Genomic DNA, 24,095 nt, shown 5'->3' on the forward strand with positions numbered 1-24,095 from the left:
GACAGGCAGCACCTGTACAGAGAACATTTGGATTCAGTTTGCACATAAAATATTTCATTCCTTTCTTATGGTGACCACAGATGTTGCTTACTGAGGATTTCCAACTTTTTGTGTCTCATTTCAGCTGTGCATGTTGTGTTGTATTGGACTCTTATCAGCTGCTACAGTTTTCTTGGGGTGATAATATGTGCATTCTTGATATTTTTTTATTCAGCAGAGATGAGGAATTACTTTAGCCAGAAGGTGGTGAATCTGTGGAACTTGTAGGAGTCATGTAACTGTTCTCTATGTGCATTGTATTCTGTGTTGCAGGGATTGTTATGGCAACTAGTGGGGGTGTGGTAAAAGTGAAGGGAATAAATTACATATTCTTGCTTATTTTGTGGCATTTTGTAGCTGGAGACTGGCAGAGGTCGTATCTTTTGCTGACCACTTAATTTCGCTGAGGTAATGCTTAATTGTATGTTTGCTTATTGCTAATAAAGGATGAAATAACGGATCCAAGTTTTGGAGCAATCATTGGAGTTCTGTTTGCATCACACAAGGATAACAGTCCATACGGTCACAGGCAAGCGGCAATTGTTTTGATTTTGGATTAGTTTTGCTGCCCTAGATAGGCTGTGAAGGCCAAGACATTGGGTGTATTTCAAGTGGAGGTTGATAGGTTCTTGATTAAAAACATTACAGTGAGAAGGCAGGAGAGTGGTATTGGAAAATAAATCAGCCACGGTGAAATGATGGAGCAAACTCATTGGGTCAAATTGCCTAACTCTGCTCTTGCATCTAATGGTTTTTTGGTCTTTTTACTGGTGAAGTAATCATTTCTATAACAACTTTGTGACGGAGTGGAGAGTGAAGTTCCCTGCACTTCATACTGCTATAGGCAACCTATGTAACCCACTATTTAACTTATTTTCCTTCACTTCAATGCCAATATATATTACTATTCTGAATGAGCTTATATATATTACTATTCTGAATGAGCTTACTGAGTATTGAATAGCCCAGTAGGTGGCTTATTGAAAATTGCTGGTATCTTTAGAACCATATATCCTTCACTCCCTGACCAATAGACCACAATCTGTAAGGATAGGCAGCAACACTTCTGCCACAATTATCTTGAACACTGCTGCCCCACAAGACTGTGACCTAAGGACATGTGGACATGTACTATAGACATGTGGTCGATGTTTAGAGATCTCTTGCAGGATGTTAGGGATAAATTTGTCCCAGTGAGGAAGATAAAGAATGTTAGGATGAAGGAACCATGGGTGACAAGTGAGGTGGAAAATCTAGTAGGGATAGTCCAGATAATTGTAGACCAGTGAGCCTTACATCTGTGGTGGGAAAGCTGTTGGAAAAGATTCTTAGAGATAAGATCTCTGGGCATTTAGAGAATCATGGTCTGATCAGGGACAGTCAGCATGGCTTTGTGAAGGGCAGATCGTGTCTAACAAGCCTGATAGAGTTCTTTGAGGAGGTGAACAGGCATATAGATGAGGGTAGTGCAGTGGATGTGATCTATATGGATTTTAGTAAGGCATTTGACAAGGTTGCACACGGTAGGCTTATTCAGAAAGTTAGAAGGCATGGGATCCAGGGAAGTTTGGCCATGTGGATTCAGAATTGGCTTGCCTGCAGAAGGCAGAGGGTCGTGGTGGAGGGAGTACATTCAGATTGGAGGATTGTGACTAGTGGTGTCCCATAAGGATCTGTTCTGGGACCTCTACTTTTCGTGATTTTTATTAACGACCTGGATGTGGGGGTAGAGGGGTGGGTTGGCAAGTTTGCAGATGACTCAAAGGTTGGTGGTGGTGTAGATATTGTAGAGGATTGTTAAAGGTTGCAGGGAGACATTGATAGGATGCAGAAGTGGGCTGAGAAGTGGCAGATGGAGTTCAGCCCGGAGAAGTGTGAGGTGGTACACTTTGGAAGGACAAACTGCAAGGCAGAGTACGAAGTAAATGGCAGGATACTTGGTAGTGTGGAGGAGCAGAGGGATCTGGGGGTACATGTCCACAGATCCCTGAAAGTTGCCTCACAGGTGGATAGGGTAGTTAAGAAAGCTTATGGGTGTTAACTTTCATAAGTCGAGGGATAGAGTTTAAGAGTCGTGATGTAATGATGCAGCTCTGTAAAACTCTGGTTAGGCCACACTTGGAGTACTGTGTCCAGTTCTGGTCACCTCACTATAGGAAGGATGTGGAAGCATTAGAAAGGGTACAGAGGAGATTTATCAGGATGCTGCCTGGTTTAGAGAGTATGCATTATGATCAGAGAGTAAGGGAGCTAGGGCTTTACTCTTTGGAGAGAGAGAGGATAAGAGGAGACATGATAGAGGTATACAAGATATTTAGAGGAATAGATCGAGTGGACAGCCAGCGCCTCTTCCCCAGGGCACCACTGCTCAATACAAGAGGACATGGCTTTAAGGTAAGGGGTGGGAAGTTCAAGGGGGATATTAGGAGAAGGTTTTTTACTCAGAGAGTGGTTGGTGCGTGGAATGCACTGCCTGAGTCAGTGGTGGAGGCAGATACACTCGTGAAGTTTAAGAGACTACTAGACAGGTATATGGAGGAATCTAAGGTGGGGGCTTATATGGGAGGCAGGGTTTGAGGGTTGGCACAACATTGTGGACCGAAGGGCCTGTACTGTGCTGTACTATTTTATGTTCTAAGCCCCCGATGCGACTCCCTGCAATTGCAGATAATACTATCGTGGTGGACTGTATTTTAAATTGTTACGTACCCCGTAACTGGGTTGCCAAACCAGCAGAAATGGATCACGCAGTTGGAGTCTGGATTACTAGAACTAAGAAAGTTTTATTAAAGAAACAAGCAACACAGTAATCGAAAGGATAATAAATGCAACAGTTCAGCAATGATAAACTACACATGTGCGCAGAATTAAGATAACAGCATCAATCAAGCTCTGTCGTTGTCTAGGGGTAAATGACCAAATTTCAAAGTGACACAAAAGTTCAGTCCAATTTAGTTCAGTTCGCGGTAATCGTTGCCATGGCGATGGACAACGTGGGGGGAGAGAGAGCGAGAACGGGAACGACTGATCATTCAGACACGGCTTCACTCACAGACCGGCGATATGGCTCACAAGCAGCTTTTGGGCAGGTCCTTGGTGATGTCACCTGAGGTCACCGACTGTGACCCCTCCTCCAGATGCGGTCGATCCTCTGCAGTGAACCCGGCACCCAAGCAGGGGCGGACACACACCGGGTTCCCGCAGATCGTACCTTTCCACCCTGTGCGTTGTCCGGTACTTCCCACCGACTGGTGAGAGGCGCACCGCTTCCAGGGTCTCGTTACCTCGGGTGTCGTGTGTGTCTTGCCTTAGCGAACCTGTCCCTTTTTATCCCCCTGCTGGGGTATCACCTGTCCATCACTTCAAACAGTTCAGGGTTCAAAGGGGGAGCCGCTCCAGACAGCTCTCTACACATCTCCAGGTGCTGTTTCATGTGTCCCTTATCTCTCTCTTGAAGACAGGTGGCAGACCAACTGCTGATCTCACAGGATAGCTAACATCTTATCTATGTGTATTCGTCACAAAATGATAATGAGTTGGAGTACAGGAATGATATAGAGAGCTTAGTGAGATAGTATCCTGACCATAATGTTTCTCAGTGTCAGCAAAACAAAAGTGGAGGGGGGCAGCCGAGGAGAACCATGCTCAAGCTCCTGTGTACGTCGGTACTACTGAGTTACAGCAGGTTGATGCCTTGGCCAAGTAAGCTCACCAGCATCACCTTCTTCAGGAGGCTGAAGAAATTTGGTGTTTCCCCTTTGACCCTCTTCAATTTCAGCTAATGCAGCAGAGAAAGCATTCTGTCTGGATTCAACCCAATTGCCTCTGCTTATAGAAACATAGAAACATAGAAAATAGGTGCAGGAGTAGGCCATTCGGCCCTTCGAGCCTGCACCGCCATTTATTATGATCATGGCTGATCATCCAACTCAGAACCCCGTCCCAGCCTTCCCTCCATACCCCCTGACCCCCGTAGCCACAAGGGCCATATCTAACTCCCTCTTAAATATAGCCAATGAACTGGCCTCAACTGTTTTCTGTGGCAGAGAATTCCACAGATTCACCACTCTCTGTGTGAAGAAGTTTTTCCTAATCTCGGTCCTGAAAGGCTTCCCCTCTATCCTCAAACTGTGGCCCCTCGTTCTGGACTTCCCCAACATCGGGAACAATCTTCCTGCATCTAGCCTGTCCAATCCCTTTAGGATCTTATACGTTTCAATCAGATCCCCCCTCAATCTTCTAAATTCCAACGAGTACAAGCCCAGTTCATCCAGTCTTTCTTCATATGAAAGTCCTGCCATCCCAGGAATCAATCTGGTGAACCTTCTTTGTACACCCTCTATGGCAAGGATGTCTTTCCTCAGATTAGGGGACCAAAACTGCACACAATACTCCAGGTGTGGTCGCACCAAGGCCTTCTACAACTGCAGTGGTACCTCCCTGCTCCTGTACTCGAATCCTCTCGCTATAAATGCCAACATACCATTCGCCTTTTTCACCGCCTGCTGTACCTGCATGCCCACTTTCAATGACTGGTGTATAATGACACCCAGGTCTCGTTGCACCTCCCCTTTTCCTAATCGGCCACCATTCAGATAATCATCTGTTTTCCTATTTTTGCCACCAAAGTGGATAACTTCACATTTATCCACATTAAATTGCATCTGCCATGAATTTGCCCATTCACCCAACCTATCCAAGTCACCCTGCATCCTCTTAGCATCCTCCTCACAGCTAACACTGCCACCCAGCTTCGTGTCATCCGCAAACTTGGAGATGCTGCATTTAATTCCCTCATCCAAGTCATTAATATATATTGTAAACAACTGGGGTCCCAGCACTGAGCCTTGCGGTACCCCACTAGTCACCGCCTGCCATTCTGAAAAGGTCCCGTTTATTCCCATTTATTATGACTCGAAGGAACCACAAAGAGTTGTTGGCATAGCTCAGTGCATCACAGACATCAGACTTTCTTCCATGGCAGCACACACAACGTGCTGGAGGAACTCAGCGGGTCAAGCGGCATCTATGAAAATGAAGTCAACAGGCTGAAACCAGTCTTCAGGACTGGAAAGGAAGGGGAAGGCACCAGAAATAAAAGGTGGTGGGAGGGGAAGGAGGAGAGCTAGAAGGTAATAGGTGAAGCCAGATGGGTAGGAAAGGTAATGGGCTGGAGAGGAAGGAGTCTGATGGGAGAGGGGAGTGAACTGTAGGAGAAAGGGAAGGAGAAGGGGATCCAGTTGGAGGTGATAGGCGGGTGAGAAGAGGTAAGAGGCCAGATTGGGGAACAGAAGAAGAGGAGGAGATGGGTAGGGAACATTTTTTTTTACCAGAAGGAGAAATCAATATTTATGTTATTAGATTGGAAGTTACCCAGATGGAATATAAGGTGTAGTTTCTTCATCTTGAGGGTGGCCTCATCATGGCACAAGTGGAGGCCATGGACTGACATGTCAGAACAGGAATGAAAATTGGAATTAAAATGTTTGGCCACCTTGAAGTTCCGCTTTTGGCGGATGGAGCGGAGGTGCTTGATGCAGCGGTCCCCCAGTTTTTGATGGGTCTCACCAAAGTAGGGGAGGACTTTTGTCCATTTATCACAAGATCCTTAGCTAAAAGGAGCAGAATTAGGTCATTCAGCCCATCGCACCTGCTCTGCCATGTAATCATGGCCGATTTATTTTCCCTCTTAATCCCATTCTCCTGCCTTTGCCCTGTGCCTTTAATGCCCTTAATGTGCCTTCGATTTTGAATTCATTCCCCATTTAGAAAATAGTCTTCTCCTTTATTCCTTCTACCAAAGTGCATGATCATAGCTGTATTCTATCTGCCACCTAGTCTGTTCTCCTAATCTAAGTCCTTTTGCAGACTGTCAAATATTGTAGATAGTGAAAAAGTTGTGAGGTATCAGAGTTGGGTGGCATCAGCATATCTGTTGTATCTGGCACTTTCCATGTCATATCGTACATAAAAGAAAAATAAGAGGGAGACCAAGAGAAGATTCTTGATCATCCGATATAGTGTCACACAAATGAAATGTGATACCTTTGCAAGTGATTCTCTAGTTATTAATGAATATGCAGATATATTACTAGTAGAGCCCTTCAGTTGGGCAGTAGTGACATATTGAAAGAGAATGATGGAATCAAGCTGTCACAAATTCTGATGATAAAGAGGGATAGTCTGTTATAGGCAAACACAAGAAAATCTGCAGTTGCTGGAAATTCAAGCAACACACACAAAATGCTGGTGGAACGCAGCAGGCCAGGCAGCATCTATAGGAAGTACAGTCGATGTTTCGGGTCGAGACCCTTCATTAGTCTGTCATAGGTATACGGTTTGATTTGATTAACTATGATGTTATACTGGGCCATGGATTAAAACCTGATTTGAGGAAGTCAAGCAAGGAATTTAAGAAAAATAGTTGTGGAGATTGAAAGTGAAAGTCACATAAGGACTTTGGCAGTTGGAGACATGGGTGCTTTGCAAGGATGGAATGATCAAAGGCTTTCGGTTAGGAAGGCAATGGTTGTGGATTGGAAGGAGAGGAGGATGTGACAGTACTTTAAGAGAGAGAGAATAATTAACAAATTCATCTGCCAAGCAATGAAGCTGATGGAATGTTTTTTAATGGCTTTCAGCTTATGGGAAGCGAAAATTAAGTTACATGAACAAAAACAAACTAGAAAATATGTTTAATTGTATAACCATGAGTGTCTGAAGTATTCACTGATTAATTACAAAGTCCAGTGTAACTTTAATTTGTCCCTTTAAAAAAAGGTAGAACTGTGTAACCCTACGATAAAGTACTTCTGATACCTGCCAAAAGAACATCTGCAGGCATTCTGACCTCTGCAAGGGACTGGCAGCTGTTGGTGGACCTCGAAGGGCAGCTGAAATTCCCCAACCATATCGCAGCCACCACCCTGCGACCAGACATTGTCCTAGTGTCTGAGTCTACTAAGCAAGTGGTGCTGCTGGAGCTGACAGTCCCATAGGAAGATAGCTTGGAAGAGGCCTATGAAAGGAAGCTCTCCAAGTACGCAGGCTGGATGGAGAGCGAGGTATCTCCCAGTGGAGGTTGGTTGTCAGGGATTCGTAGCCCGTTCTTTAGTTAGAGCCTTCAGCATTTTGGGCATCGAGGGAGAGAGGAAGAGGAGAGCCATCCGCAGTACCACCGATGCAGCAGAGAGGGCCTCAAGATGGCTGTGGCTCAAAAGAGGGGAGCCATGGAGTCATAAGTAGCTAGCCATCTGGACACAAGCTGGGGTTTGATCAGCCCCGGCTGGGTCACCTGGAGGAGGTTGTATGATGTTGAAAGACCCAAAACACCCGATGATTCCAGGAACATCACTGAAGATGTGTCCAGAAGCATCAATAGATGTATGTACACAGCATTATGGAGGAATGTGGTGGAATGGGTTTGACATCATGAATTAAAATGACAGTACAAGTAAGATATCCCAGAATCAGGTTCATTATCATTGTCTTGCGATGTGAAATTTGTTGTTTTGTGGCAGGGCTGCAGCGGAAAGACACAAAATTACTACAAATCACAAAATAATAGTGCAAAAAAAGGAGTAATGATTTAGTGTTCGTGGACCATTCAGAAATCTGATGACAGAGGAGAAGAGGCTGATTCTGAATCATTGAGTGTGTGTCCCTCCTCCCTGGTGGAAGTAGTAAGCATGTTGTGGATGGTAGGGTTCTTGATAATGAATGCTGCCTTTGTGAGGCATTGCCTGTTGAAGATGTCCTTCATGGTGAGGAGGCTAGTGCCCATGATGAAGCTGGAAAAGATTTACAACCCTCTGTAACCTCTTATAATGCTATGTGTTGAAGCCTCCATATGATGTCTCCAGCCAGAATGTTCTCCACTATACATCTGTAGATATTTGTGACAATCTTTCATATGAGATCACATCAAAATTTCTAATAAACTACAGCATGCCTTTTTTGTGATTGCATCACTGTATTGGGCCCACGAAAGGTCCTTGGAGATATTGACACCAAGGAACTTAAAGCTGCTCACCCTTACCACCACCAACGTCTCAATCTACATCATCAACATTTTTTACCTTGGCTTTAACTTTCTCTATTGCATATTCTATAATTAATTAACTAATATGCTAACAAATGAGAGAGAGAGATTGATTGATTCTCAAGCTGTACACCCTGCTACCTTTCAGTTACTGTACCATGATTGAACAAGCAAATATTTGACAAGAGTCTGGAGGGATATGGGTTCATAGGTGAAATTTGATCTGTTTTATTTGTCTGTACAGGGGGCAGCTTCTTGAATCCATCAAGTTACAATGTCCCTGTGGTGGACATTATGTATATATATTTCTTAAATACTTTGTTAGGATGTGGTTGTATTCTAAGTGTTGTACTTCTGTTGAATATCTTTTATCCGATGTATTTCAGGTCCTCCCACTGCACCGGTCGATGAAAGATCAGGGACACCAGATAGCATTGCCTCTTCCTCATCTGCTGCTCATCAGCCTGGAGCACCACAGCATCAGCAGTCTTACACAGGAGTTCAGCCTCAAGCTGGCCAGATGGAAGGTAAATTTGCTGCTAAATTACTCCACAAAGGCTTCCAAAATTTCAAATTAGATGATCTGTGCCCTTCAATTTTAATTTCAGTAGCAAAATTCAGTTATGTGTGATAAAGCCTTGATGTTAGATAAGAAAGTGACATCAGACAGTTATAGAAAAGTTAATCATTGCTTTCTAGAAGAGTTTTATCTTTTTAACCAAGCTTGGGATCCATACATCTAGCTTTCAATTTTGAAGTAAACAGGGCAATAACAATGCAATTAAAGTTTCAGAAAAACCTTTTACTGTGTGAGAAAAGTATAATACCTGAAAATAAGGACCTGGATCTCAAATCACCTTCTGTTCTATTCTCTTAGCTTTCATGTATGTCATCTCGGTGATGTTTTCTAGAGCTAAATACTGAGTAACCTTTGATCATGAACGCAAATGTTCAAACTGTGCTACTAGTCACACACATATGTTATCTTATCATCACTGCTGCTTTGGACAGATTGATCATGATCCTGAATCCTCCTGGTACATGTTAAAGTGGTTAAAAAGCCCTAATATAAATAACATGTTCAAATAATGCACATTGCGTAGGTGTGCTAAATTCTAATGACTGGATTTTGAAAACTATAAATGCATATATTTAATCCAGTTACAGACCATGAGTCAGTTTTGCGATCATTAAATTTATGTATGAACTTCAATTTTCATCAACCTTTTTGCCTGAGGATAGTTTAATAATTGATGTAATGTTCCAATTCTGTAATTGGATATGGCAAACATAAACACTGTGATGTTTCCTGTTAAATTGATTCTGCCAGTCAGCAAATAATCAAACAGCTTCAGATGTTGAGAAATTGGCATGGTCCAAACAGAACTTTATTGTTTAAAAAAAAGCTTTAGTGAATACTCAGTATGTCACATTATAAACCCTCTTTCAGTTCACATTTAATTCTGTTTATTTCAATTCCTGGAAACTATTCAATGTTGAACATTTAGAATTGCCTTCGAATGTAGTGCTTTCCATTGCTTGTAGCATCTGTACAAATTACATATTTCTATGAATATTCTTTATAAAGAGAAATCTTGCTTGTAACTAGTCTTTATAATTCCTAGGCATCTCAAGTTGAATTACAGCCAATGATCTTGCTTGCATGTGGAGCATTGTTATCAGAAATGCGGGACCAAACCATGCACTGCAGTGTCCCACTAGCAGCATTGTACTAATCACAAGAAACTATGTATTGTAGCCTAATTAAACATTCATCAGAGTACCTGTGGTTCATCCTCTGCTTTTGAATAGTGCCACGCATATGCATGTCCCATATGAGAGAGCCAACAGGACCTAAATATGTCATCCTTAAATAGTATCAGTCCCATGTGCTGAAGTGGTGCTCAAATCAGTGGGCCTCCTGACTCAAATCAGTATGCTACCAGCTGAGCCACACCTGACGTATCAGGAGTATCAGTTTGTGCATTAAAAGAAGGAATTGTCTGTCTGAGCCCTTCATTCAAACTCATCCATGCCATCCAAGCTGCCCATATAAACTAGACTCATATCCCTCTAAACCAGCGGTTTCCAATCGTTTTTGTGCCATTAAACCAATAGCAGGTTGGGAACCCCTGCTCTAAACTCCATTCCATTATCGGTGCAAATGTCTTTTAGACGTTATTACACTTGCCTCAACTACTTTCTCTGGCAGCTCATTCCATATGCGCACCATCCTCAGACATGACCACCCTGAAGGAATATGGAACATTTAGGGAAAGGATCTCAACCTCAGCAAAAGTAAAGCGTTTGTAGTCTCCACTTGTTATTAATATTTACTGCCTTGAACATTGGTGTAGTGGGAAAAAGAAGTATAAATAACTTTTATAGCATGAGTTTTTAAGTATTTACATACACAATCTTGCAAATATTTAATCTTTTTATGGCAAATGGTAATTTTTTTGCAGTCTTGATTTATTTTCATTGCAAGGATGACACTGTGTTTCTGAGTTATTCAGCTGACAGTATTTTGATCTGGTTAGACCAACAAATTGATTTAAATTGATTTTTTAATTGTAAATGCAACATATTTAAATCTACATTTCAGGCTGTTATTACTTTTTAAAGGTTTTATTTAGTACACAGTATTGCAAATATTTCATCTCTATAAACTAAAATAATTAGGGAGTAGGTTCAGAGTTGAACACATTCATTCAGTAATGTTGCATTGATTAAATCTGTGAAAAGATTTACATTGAAAAGTACCTCAATTCATTGAAGCTGACTGGAGATTGTTCACTGGAGAGGAACAGGAAATTGTAAGAATTGTTTTGTTTTTCTCAGAAGAGAAATGCTGAGGGCATATTTTGAAGAAAAAAATTATGGTACCTGGAAAGGATGGGATTTATAGCAGCAGGTAGCACTTGACAAGAGCAAGGGAGTTGGCTGATCTGCTACTCAGAATGAAAGTGACTGTGTGTGAATCTGACAATGGAAGTTCACCAAAACACAGGGATTGGGATTGGGGGAATGGTATAGTAGCATCCCTTTAATGAATTTTTGTGAAAAGAAAAAGAAATCCAGCTACCAAAGAAAAGCAGGAACAAATATTTTGTTCGTCATCTGGAATAAACAAGCAAATATACAATTGGGGCAGTATTATAATTAATTTGCATTGTGGCAAAAGTATTGTAAATTTATATCCTTGTCTTTTATGAGTCCAAAATATTCAAATAGTTAAGCACTAAAGTTGCATTTTGTGGTGCAAACTTAATATGCTATATTGCATAGTGCCACAGCTATTATAAGTTTCAGCTGTGTGGTCACTATGTTTATTATGTGTTGTGATAGGACAAATCAACTCAAGTGTTGTAAATTAAATCCACATGAAAATTGGAAGAATAATACTATGGTTAAGCTCTCTATTCTGTTTTGTTTTATATAATGGATTTCTACAATGATTTAAAAAAAATCTTAACAATTTAAACAAAATGTCAACCATAGCAGAATGGTAAGAAAGATTCTATTAGTTTGAAGTGTCCTTTTGTAGGTGTTCATGTGTTAGGCAAGCTTTGTGAATATACTTGTGCATTGGATATTTTAGCAAAATATGCTCACTGACATTTGTAATTTATAACATGTTATGTGCAAATTCCTTATACACCTATAGTTAATACTGGAATGGAGTGTTCCACAGGGATCAGTGTTGAGGCTACGGTTCGTCAACCCATCAGCATTTAGGCTGGTGACAGGAGTTTGTAATTGAAATAAAACACCAGGGGACTAACAACTTAGAAAAGTTGGAATAAAATTGTATACTTGACTGTATTCAAAATTGAAGCATGATATATGCCACCTCTGAAATTTTATCCCCTAAAATCTGAATGACGTAGAAGTGCAAAACATCATGGAATACAGATGCACATTGAACATCATTGAACACAAACATGCAGATGCATTCCATGCTTTACAAATTGAAAATAAATTACTGTAATTTATCTCTAGAAGAATAAAATTCAGAAACTATGAAGCTTTGTTCAACTTGAGTAGAACATTCAACATTTTGAGAAGTACCAGAGAAAAGTGTAAAGTTATATGGAAACTTCTGTGGGTGTCATTGGATAGATTTGTGTTTTTTAAAAATTAACTCTCTTGAAAGATCAGTAAAAACTGACAGGATGGTCATGGAAAAAGACTTTATTTATGATTAATGCAGAACTAGATGTTATAAATTTTACAAAAGCAAAAATGCTGGAAACACTCAAGGTCAGGCAGTATGTGTAGAATGAAAACAGATTTAATTTTTAAGGTTGATGAACAAAAACAGATGTGTTTCAAGTTGCAGGGAAGAGGAGGATGATGAGAACCAATGTAATGTCTGCTTTACAAAACACTGGTTGGACTATGCCAGGAGTCCTTTGACTAACTTTGGGCATCACACTTTAGGATGAATGTGGTATTGGAGGGATTGCAACATGGATTTAGTGGGAAAATGTAAGGTTCAGAAAAATTTTTTGAAATAACAATGAATTAGGACACATTGGGAGCAGCACATTTTTGTCCGATTAATTGGCTGCCCTGTTAGCCATAGTTTTGTGGAAATAGTTAAAAATGTATAAAAACGACTGATGTATAACTGGGTACCAAATTATGTATTTAAATGAAAAAACAGAACAAAATAGAACACTGCCAATGCTACTGCAGTGCTATAAAACCATGTATTAGTTCCTAATAGTTATCAATGGAGTAATTAATCCGGTGTACACTGCCATATAGTATATGGGTTTCCTAATCTGCTGAAGTAGTGAAATTGTTTCATTTTCACTCCTGGCAGTATCTGACATCTTCAAGCCTGAATGCTTAAAACCACAGTGAGCAAAATAATTCTAAATTGTCTTACAGCTTATTTCTCACCAGCTATCACTGACAAAAATCACTGCTTTTTGAACACAAACAAGCAACTGATATTATTTAAAAACTGTTTGCTCTAAGGACTAATGGCCACACAAATTTACACGACTACTGTTAGTTGGAAACTGTTTGGCAGCTGTCCCAATTAAGTGGCATGGTGTCCCAAGTAAGAGGCTGCCCCACTGGACCAATCAACTGCATCCACTGTATATGATATTGTAGATAAATTTGTAACAGATTGGTTCAATAAATAACAATGGTTCTAATGGATAAATTTGTCAGAAAACTGGCTTTCCAATTCTGCCATTTAAGGTTTAGACAATAATAAAGGGGAAAAAAATCGGAGGAAAACCTTGGTAATACATAGTACTTTTATTTTTGGTTTTGGATGAATTACACACCAAATATGTGGAAACGCTTTTGGCTATTTCAGTAGAGAAGTTTGGAAATTTAAATGGAACTAATGAACAGTTGACAACAGATGGACGACTGTTTCTTGTTACAAAGAGTTTTGGATACTGTTGAAGCACCTTTGTCCTGGAAGAATTGGAGAAGTTTTCTTCATTAGACTGTGTGGCTGCTGTGGGCTGCGTTTCTGGCAGTTTTGCCCAATGGAAATTGTTGACTAGGCACAGATGTGGCTGCAGTAATATTGTTTCAACTATAGATGATCATGTCTTTATTAGGAAAAAAGTATGGTTTTATGGTTACCCTAAGGAAGTTTACATTTATGTGCTTCTGAAACTTAACGCAGGGAACACTAGAACCAATTTGCATACAGCAAACTCTGTCAGGAAAGAAAAAGACTGCTTGCGTTCACACAGTGCACATAATTTTATTAATAATCTTTTCGCCTCTAGTAATATAAAACATTTTGATAGGCGAAGAGGTTATGGTAGGAAGGTGGTATTCAGAAATAATTTGGCCATCCTAAAAGAACGGAAGATGAAATTTAATGTGGCTAAAAACTAACCAAGGTGCTTTGGTAAAGGAGCTTGACTCAGTAAATGAAATCTAATTTACATTAGTCTAAAATAAAAGAGGATTGCTATGAATTGTGGCAAAATGCATTGGAACTGCAATTCTGGGTGTGCTTTCATTGTGTAGATCAATAATTCTGTTTCATGCCCTATTAGAATAGTATCAAAAATTTGCAATGTCCCAATATAGAACGTATAGCTCTTTCTTTAAGGGGCCCAATGGATAAAGGACAGAGCTTTAAAAGAAAATGTATATTGGTGCAGTTTCTGGATAGAAAAGGTAAGAGCAGAGGCCTGAATGAAAACAAGGTTGGTGGAATGAAGAACAAGGTTTTGTAGAAATACTGGCTTTAAGTTTGTTAAACATACCACCTTGTGTTGAGAAACCTGGGTAATTCCAAAGCTGATGAATAGTTATAGTACCGTATACAGTGTTAGGCTCCAAAAAAATCTGAAAATATCTGAGAGGGTAGATAAAATAATCAGCTCCTGTGTTTGAGATTGGAATAAAGGGGTTAGTGATAAAGGTTTAGGATAAAGTGCAAGCAAAATAACTTGTTTACAGTGTTGTGAGTTAATAGGATTCACTTGTACATTAGCAAGAAAAGTTTTTTTTCCCCCTGGTGTGTACCATCTATGCAAAGGCTATTTGCATCCAAAATGTTTACAAATATTAATTTTAATTTATTTGCCACAATATTCATTAATACCTAGGTGGTTTTCAGGGAAAACATGTTTCCCAGTTAGTGGAACTTCATGAAGCATCAGCTGCACCAGTTATCTTTTTTAAAGAGAGGGAGAGCATGATTGGAGGCCCTTCCAGCCCAACAAGCCCGCACTGCCCAATTATACCCAGGTGACCAATTAACCTACTAACTCGTACATCTTTGGAATGTGGGAGTGTCTGATGTGTAAAGTGTTACACTAACCATTAGGCTACTGTGTCACAATTCTTGATTACATATTGGAACACTCATGATATAGTCATAGTCATATTTTATTGATCCCGAGGGAAATTGGGTTTCGTTACAGTTGCACCAACCAAGAATAGAGTATAAATATAGCAATATAAAACCATAAATAATTAAATAATAATATGTAAATTATGCCAGGAAATAAGTCCAGGACCAGCCTATTGGCTCAGGGTGTCTGACCCTCCAAGGGAGGAGTTGTAAAGTTTGATGGCCACAGGCAGGAATGACTTCCTATGACGCTCTGTGCTGCATCTCGGTGGAATGAGTCTCTGGCTGAATGTACTCCTGTGCCCACCCAGTACATTATGTAGTGGATGGGAGACATTGACCAAGATGGCATGCAACTTAGACAGCATCCTCTTTTCAGACAGCACCGTCAGATTTACCTGTCATACGGTTTTTGCACACTTTCCATGGGGGGCGGAATTGAATGATTTGGAATATGCAAACAGATTCAGTATCAGATATTTAATGTTGTATTTAGATTTAAATTCTTATCTACTCGAAATGCATGAACAACTGAACATGTTTAAGACCAGAGACAGCTAAAAAGAGAAAGAGGAAGCTCCAAGGAATTCCCTTCCTCATTATGGCAGAGCCCAATATGCGAGTTCTAAAGATGAGGCTGAAGCATTCACAGCTAAGCTTAGCCAGAATTGCTGTGTGGGTGATTCATCTTGGCTTTTTGTTATGGAAGCTATTCCTCAGCCAATTTTATTCACTCTACACGACGTCAAGAAACAGCAGACAGTTCTGGAGAGCAAATAGGCTTTGAGTCTGAACAGGTGTAGGTCTGAAGCCTAGCTGCTCCAAACAAATTCTCTTTCCATCCAAGCTGTTGTAGTTTTGCTGCAACAGTACCAGCCACCTGATGACATGGAAAGTGGTTGATGTATGTTGTGTTTGCAAACAGCAGGACAAATCGGATTTGGCTAGTTACCACCCAGTCAGTCTGCTCCCAATTATTATCCAAGTTATACGAGGTGCCATTGATTTGTTGTCAAGTACTACTTATTCACTAATAACCTGCTTACAATTACACAGTGTTTTGCCAGAACCTCTTCCTCCAGATCTTACTAGGCCCTGTTGTAAACTTGGACCAATTCAATATAAATAAATTACAAAGAGCAGTCAATTTCAAAGGTGTTGTGCAAGGCAAAGCCTGGATATCATACAGTGATGGTGTGATAAATGGCAAGTAACAATAGTGCCTCAGAAGTGGCCAGATAATTCCAAGAAAGGTTCTAAATACACATCTTGAATTTTATGAGCACTGGGTTCCAAAAACATTCTGGGATCACCATTGGCCAACTGCTGCATAAATTCTTTGTTAGAATTAATTCTGTGGCAATATATGATAATATTCTGTTAGCTTTCCTATTTGCTTCCTGTACCATTTTACAAATGCTTTGAGAATAATACAACCAACCAAAATCCTCTACACCAGAAATGTTCTATCAGATAATTTAGATAATATGATTTCTTTATTTTTCCTCATAAAAAGGACAGTAGACGAAATTTGGCACATCTGCAATAACTCTTACCTATTTTTACGGATGTATCATAGAAAGCATCCTATCCAGATGCATCACTGCTTTATATGGCAACTGCTCTGCCCAAGACGACAATAAACAGCAGAGGGTTATGAACGCATCCCGGTCCATCATGCAAACTAATCTTCCTTCCATTGCTCCATCTACGCTTGCTGCTGCCTCAGGGAGAGCAGCTAGCATAATGAATGAACTCTCTTCCCTGATCTTTGTCTCTTCTCCTCTCTCCTATTGTACATAAAATACAAAAACCTGAGAGCACAAAGCACCAAGCTCAAAAACATCTTCTGTCCCACTGTTACCAGACTCTATAAAGGATCTTTCATACATTTAAAAAAAATGTACTTTTGGACTTCCAATCTATCTTTCCTTGACCTTTTTAAATCTACCTGCATAGTACTTTGTAATTGCACCACTACGTTCTGCTGTCTGTTTACTACCTCAGTGTAATTATGCACGATATAGAAACATAGAAAATAGGTGCAGGAGTAGGCCATTCGGCCCTTCGAGCCTGCACCGCCATTTATTATGATCATGGCTGATCATCCAACTCAGAACCCGCCCCAGCCTTCCCTCCATACCCCCTGACCCCTGTAGCCACAAGGGCCATATCTAACTCCCTCTTAAACATAGCCAGTGAACTGGCCTCAACAGTTTCCTGTGGCAGAGAATTCCACAGATTCACCACTCTCTGTGTGAAGAAGTTTTTCCTAATCTCGGTCCTAAAAGGCTTCCCCTCTATCCTCAAACTGTGACCCCTCGTTCTGGACTTCCCCAACATCGGGAACAATCTTCCTGCATCTAGCCTGTCCAATCCCTTTAGGATCTTATACGTTTCAATCAGATCCCCCCTCAATCTTCTAAATTCCAACGAGTACAAGCCCAGTTCATCCAGTCTTTCTTCATATGAAAGTCCTGCCATCCCAGGAATCAATCTGGTGAACCTTCTTTGTACTCCCTCTATGGCAAAGATGTCTTTCCTCAGATTAGGGGACCAAAACTGCACACAATGCAATTCAGATTTAATTGTCATTCGTCCGTACGTGAATACAGCCAAACAGGACCGCGTTCCTCTGGGGTCAAGTTGCAAAACACAGAATCAACAGTCATATGCAGCACAAGGCACGTATAAGATAGCTGTTAACATCCAGTGGCACAAAATAAAAATACAATGTAGTCATAGTCCCTTACTCCATGGATGTTGTTGGCAAGAACAAATCTGCGGATGAACGTTATCCAGCTTGTCTTTTACTGAACGAACACTGGAGGGCAACGCTGATGCCAGCATGTTTGATGTGATGTACCACCTCCAGCATCACCCCCGTTGGGTGGCTGCAGCAGGTGATACCGTGGCATGAGGCTTAGTCCACGTTATAGCTGAGGCCATGCAGCTCCCCCACCATCAGTCCCACCGATAAATCAGCGAACCTGACTTGCAGCATTCCACACAAAAAACACTAAAACAATCATTTGCTGTTAGACTGCACACCACCTTCATGCACTGACTCCAATGCCTTTCTGCAACAGGCAGCAACATGTCCTGCGCCAAGTTCAGCTCATCCACCTAAGAGCACCTTGCTGATAGGGTAGACCTGCTGTGTCTGAGTGCCCTGCTATCTTACCGGAAAAGCTGGGTGGCATGCAAAGCATAGAGTAGCTCACTGTAACTCGGAACAATGACAATACATTTTCTCACTTTGTGGTCCATTGACCAAATTAGTGCCCACTCATTTAACCTGTCTATCCTTTGTAGCCTGCTTTAGTCCTCTTCCCCACTTACTTCACTGCCCGTCTTTGCATTTAGCAATCCTACCTTCAGTACCTTCATCCAAGTAATTTATCTAAATTGTGAAAAGTTACTCTCGGATTGGACTTGCACTGCTGAGTTTAAAGTTGGTAAAAACAAAATCTAGTTCACTCCAATACTAACTTGCATCACAAATGTACCCAAAGCCTCGTTTTATTGCTTTAAGAGAAAACAATCTTTGGTAGGGTCTGTTCCAGGACATGAGGATGGTGGTGGGGTTAGTTCTTTTCATTGATTTTTAAATGTAAGAGATTAGAAAACTTACAATAGTCAATTTGGATTTCAAGACATTGAAATTTCAGCTGTTTTTCAGACATGTAAATATTAATTGTTAAGCTTTGTCTTTACAGAATAGGCATCCTTAGTCTCATGAGACCATGGATTTGTGCCTTGGAAAGTTTCCAGGGCGCAGGCCTGGGCAAGGTTGTATGGAAGACCAGCAGTTGCCCATGCTGCAAGTCTCCCCTCTCCACGACACCAGTGTTGTCCAAGGGAAGGGCATTAGGACCCATACAGCTTGGCACCAGTGTTGTCGCAGAGCAATGTGTGATTAAGTGCCTTGCTCAAGGACACACACGCTGCCTCAGCCAAGGCTCGAACTAGCGACCTTCAAATCACTAGACGAACGCCTTAACCACTTGGCCACTCGCCAACACTTGTCTTTACAAAGCTCATCTTTAAGTATGTGAACTCATGTAACACAAGAGTAATTTTCCTTTGCGAACTATTAGTGTCAGTCACGAAGTAATGCCACATGTTTTTCTGAGCCATTCGCTGTAGGAAAGGAAGTGAAAGCCCTGAAAAATCGGTTATGGGTCATTTAAACTAAAATGTAAAGTTGCTTCTTGCCTGAGTAAGACATGTTCTGGGCACATTCCTCTCAACTATATATTTTTTGTATAATTTTATAATGTTGATAATATGATTGAAGGCAAATGCTTTTTGTTGAACAGGTCAAATGTATCAGCAGTATCAACAACCAGGATATACAACTCAGCCACAACCACAAGCTCAGCCACAGTATGGTCCACCGTACTCAGGTGAGTAGATAGAGAAAAAAAGAACAATTCACCAGCACTGCATTTGATTCTGGATCTTTCTACAACAATACTGGTCTTTAAAATTTTGTTTTGTTTCTCAAGTATGGATAGGGAAGGAAATGTTGTGGAAATTCAGCTTCCTTTGAGATAAATGAGCAACTAACCATATAGTGCAAAAGCATTAGTAGTTTAAGGTGACAATCACAGTGATTTCAGCCCATAAAAAGCAATGTACATTCCTGTTGCTTTTAAATGTTATCTGCCTCAGTTACTGTTTCTCCACCCGCAGCTCCAATCTGCTAATTAAATTTGCCAACGACCCTACATTGATTGGCCAATAACGAGGTGGCCTACAGGGAGGAAGTCATCTCTCTACACAGTGGTGTCAAGGAACCAACCTCTCCCTCAATGTCGCAAAAACAAAGAGCTGGTTGTGGATTACAGGAGGAATGGAGATGGGCTAATCCCTATTGACATCAATGGATCTGGGGTTGAGAGGGTAAACAGCTTTAAGTTCCTTGGTATCCACATCACTGAGGACCCCACGTGGTCTGTACACACTAGCTGTGTGGTGAAAAAAGCGCAGCAGCGCCTCTTTCACCTCAGATGGTTGAGGAAGTTTGGTATGGGCCCCCAAATCTGAAGAACTTTCTACAAGGGCACAATTGAGAGCATCCTGACTGGCTGCATCACTGCCTGGTATGGGAACTTAATCACAGGACTCTGCAGAGAGTGGTGCGGGCAGCCCAGCGCATCTGTAGTTGTTAACTTCCCATAATTCAGGACATTTACAAGGACAGGTGTGTATAAAGGGCCAGTAGGATCTTTGGGGGGCCCGAGTCACCCCAACCACAAACTGTTCCAGCTGCTACCATCCAGGAAGCGGTACCGCAGCATGAAAGCCAGGACCAACTGGCTCCGGGACAGCTTCTTCCACCAGGCCGTCAGACTGATGAACTCACGCTGATGTGAGTGTACCCTATGTTACATTGACTGTTGTATTTATTATAAATTACTGTGATTGCACATTCAGATGGAGACATAACGTAAGGATTTTTACTCCTCATGTACGTGAAGGGTGTAAGAAATAAAGTCAATTCAATTCAATTCCTCTGGCAGCTGGTTTCATATTATCCACTAGCTTCTGGAAAGCCTTGCCCCTCAGGTCCTATTTATATCCTGCCCCCTCTCCTTAAATCTATGGCCTTTAGTTTTAAACATTTTTCCTGGGAGAAGAACTGACTATCTGACTTAATCTATGACCCTTATGATTTTATATATCTTTATAAGGTCACTGAGTAGCCACCTTTGTTTCAGGGGAAAAAAGTCCCAGCTTATCCAGTCTCTCTTATACTTAAAGCCTACCAGTCATTGAACATTTTTTTTCTGCACCCATTCGAGCTTAATCACATCCTTCCTTTAGTATATTGACTAGAGCATGTGCATGTCATGTCACATAACATCTCAATAATTGGAAGGTTAAGTAAAATAGGAAATGACAGTATTACCACCGTTTTAAACACAGCAACAGGGAACCTGACTATTTGTATCAGAGAGGATCTGTGCTTGCATCATTTTTCATAGTGGGCTCACACCGTTTCTTTCGGAGGTGATTTCAGCAGGTCATTAAGTAAGCAGCTCTGCTTTCAAAATAAAAATGAAGTCTGATTTTAAAAATAAAGGAGGAGAGTTTCTGCTTTGAGGGGTAGAGGTTAACAAACTGTACATTTCTTCATCTTATAGAGAATGGACATTGTCACTGAGCAAGTTTCCCTTCCTAGGTCCTCCATGTCCTTAAAATGCATTGCGGAAGAAATAAAGTAGATCTAATCAAAATAGACAAATGCAAATGGATACGAGTTGGAAAGAAATGAAGCATAATTAATTTAGTTATCTTTTCATACAGCACTGCAAAATTTGGATGCTGCTCTAGTCAGTTACTACATTTTGTCCCATTTATTGTCCACCAGGAAGTTATGAGAAAAATATTTTCTGACAATATTGTAAGAGTAGCCATGAAATATTGGAAAGATTAGAGCAAACTGCACATTTAAATCTTAAAAGGAAGCAACTAAAAGAGAACATCTTTGATATTTTTGCATTTATATGGTTCAATAATTTAATTATTTTAAACAGAACTGTATAAAACATAGAACAGGATCAGGCTCTTGTATTTGGTTGTTTTGAATACTATGTATGCAGCACCATTTTCATCAGTAAGTCTACTCCTATAATTTGACTGGGCCAAGTTGATCACTAAAAACTGACTCTCAGGAATATGTCAATGAAAATACTATTAATATTGCCATTGTGAGATTTTTCATAAGACCATAAGATCCTCAGAGGTAGGAGCGGAATTAGGCCATTTCGGCTCATTGAGACTGCCCCGCCATTCCATTAATCTGATTTATTCTCAACCCCATTCTTCTGCCTTCTGGGTCGGGGGCTGGCCCCTCTCATCGTTGCTGCTTGGTGGAAGAACAAACTGCGCTGTATGCATCTGCTATTGTAATCGTATGTGCTTTCTGCTGTTGCTGATGTGGTTTGCACCTTGGGCTGGGAGGAACAACGCTATTTTGTTTGGCTACGGCCATGTAGGGTTGAATGAGTATTAAACTTGAAGGTAAAATTCTCCCCATAACCTTTTGACTTCCTGAATAATCCAGAACCTATCAATCTCCACTTAAAATATGCCCAATGACTTGTCCTCTACAGCCATCTGTGGCAATGAATTCCATAGAGTCACTAACGACTAGTTAAAGAAATTCCTCCTCATCTCCGTTCTAATTGGACGTCCCTGTATTCTGAGGCTGTGCCCTCTGGTCTGAGACTCACCCACTAAAGGATCCATCCTCTCCACATCCATTCTGTCTAGGCCTTTCAATATTTGATAGGTTTCAATGAGATCCCCATTCTCATTCTTCTGAACTCCAGTGAGTACAGGCTCAGAGCCATCAAACACTCCTCATATGTTAACCTTTTCATTCCTCAATCATTTTCGTGAGCCTCTTCTAATGCCAGCACGTCATTTCTTAGATAACGGGCCCAAAACTGCTCACAATACTCCAAGTGCAGTCTGACTAATGCCTTATAAAGCCTCAACATTATATTATTGCTTATATTTTAGTCCTCTTAAAATAAGTGCTAAGTGCATTTGCCTTTCTTACCATTGACTCGACCTGTAAGTTGACCCTTAGGGAATCCTGCATAAGGACTCTCAAGTCCTTTTACAGATCAATTTTTTTTTCATTTTCTCTGTTTAGAAAATAGTCTATGCCTTTATTACTGCTAACAAAGTGCATGACCATAAACCCCCACAGTATATTCCATCTGTCCTTCTTGGCCCATTCTCCCAATCTGTCTAATTCCTCCTGCAGAGTCCCTACTTCCTCAATTCTACCAGCCCCTCCACCTATCTCCGAACTGGCCACAAAGCCATCAATTCTGTCATCTAAATCATTGGCATATAACCTGAAAAGAAGTGGTCCCAAAACCGACCCCTGTGGGACACCAGTAGTCACCAGCAGCCGACCAGAAAAGGCCCCCCAGATTTCCACTCTTTGCCTCCTGCCAGTCAGCCAATCTTCAATCTATGGTAGTAATTTTCCTGTAATAAGCAGCCTCATATGCGACACCTTGTCAAAGGCCTTCTGAAGATCCAAATAAACAACGTCCACTGACTCTCCTTTGTCTATTCTGCTTGTTAGTTCCTCAAAGAATTCCAACAGATTTGTCAGGACAGATTTCCCCTTGAGGAAACGATGCTTATTTTATCATGTGCTTCTGAGTTCTTTGAAGACTCACCCTTAGTAATGTACTTCAGTATCTTCCCAACCACTAAAGTCAGGATAACCGACCTGTAATTTCTTTTCTTCTGCATCCCTCCCTCATTGAAGAGTGGAGTGACATTTGCAATTTTCGAGTCCTCCGGAGCCATTCCAGAATCTAGTAATTCTTGAAAGATCACTACTAGTACCTCCACAATCTCTTCACAGCTACCTCTTTCAGAACCCAGGGGTGTATTCCACCAGATCCAGGTGACTTATCTATCTTCGGACCTTTCAACTTCCCAAGCAACTTTTCCTTAGTAATAGCTACTACAGTAAATTATTCCCCGACACCCTTCAATTTCTGGCACGCTGTGAGTGTCTTCCACGTGAAGACTGATGCAAAATACTTAAGTTCATCTGCCACTTCTTTGTCCCTGGTTACTAGTTCTCCAGCAACATTTTCCAGTGGTACAATTTCCACTTTTGCATCTCTTTTTCTCTTTATATATCTGAAAAATCTTTTGGTATCCTCTTTTATATTGTGACGTTCTGGGTGGGGGTGTGGTCAACTGCATTTCTAATGACCAGTACTGTTTGTTGTTCCTGTGTTAAATGCTGTTGTGGGATTACGATGGAAAGCTCCGGCTCGTTTATTATTACATTTTATTTGCTTGTGTGTTTGTGGGTCACTCTGACTGTAACCGGGGTGTGTGAGACTGGTTGGGTTCACTCTCCGGGTCATGATGCCTGGTCTGTTTGTGTCTATCACAATAAAATTGGTGTGGGTTAAACAGCTTCCTAGTCTGTCATTATGGATCAAGTGCTGGCCACAATATTATTGACTAGCTTAGCTTCATATCTCATCTTTTCTCTCCTTAAGGCTTTTTTAGTTGCCTTCTGTTGGTTTCTAGAAGTTTCCCAATCCTCCAACTTTCCACTGATATTTGCTGTTATATGCCCTCACTTTCCTTTTTGCTGTGTCGTTG

General features: G+C 41.0%; 1 protein-coding gene across 1 annotated transcript in view; it reads left to right on the top strand.

The window, feature by feature from the left end:
• Positions 1–24,095, top strand: part of tfg (trafficking from ER to golgi regulator) — a 99,488-nt gene that overhangs the window by 68,663 nt on the left and 6,730 nt on the right. Inside the window, exons 6-7 of the mRNA XM_063050548.1 lie at positions 8,467–8,607; positions 19,253–19,339. Of these exons, the coding sequence (XP_062906618.1) occupies positions 8,467–8,607; positions 19,253–19,339 (228 nt within the window). The remainder of the gene's footprint in view (positions 1–8,466; positions 8,608–19,252; positions 19,340–24,095) is intronic.

Source organism: Mobula hypostoma, chromosome 6 (assembly GCF_963921235.1).
Source record: "Mobula hypostoma chromosome 6, sMobHyp1.1, whole genome shotgun sequence".
NCBI classification, from domain to species: domain Eukaryota; kingdom Metazoa; phylum Chordata; class Chondrichthyes; order Myliobatiformes; family Myliobatidae; genus Mobula; species Mobula hypostoma.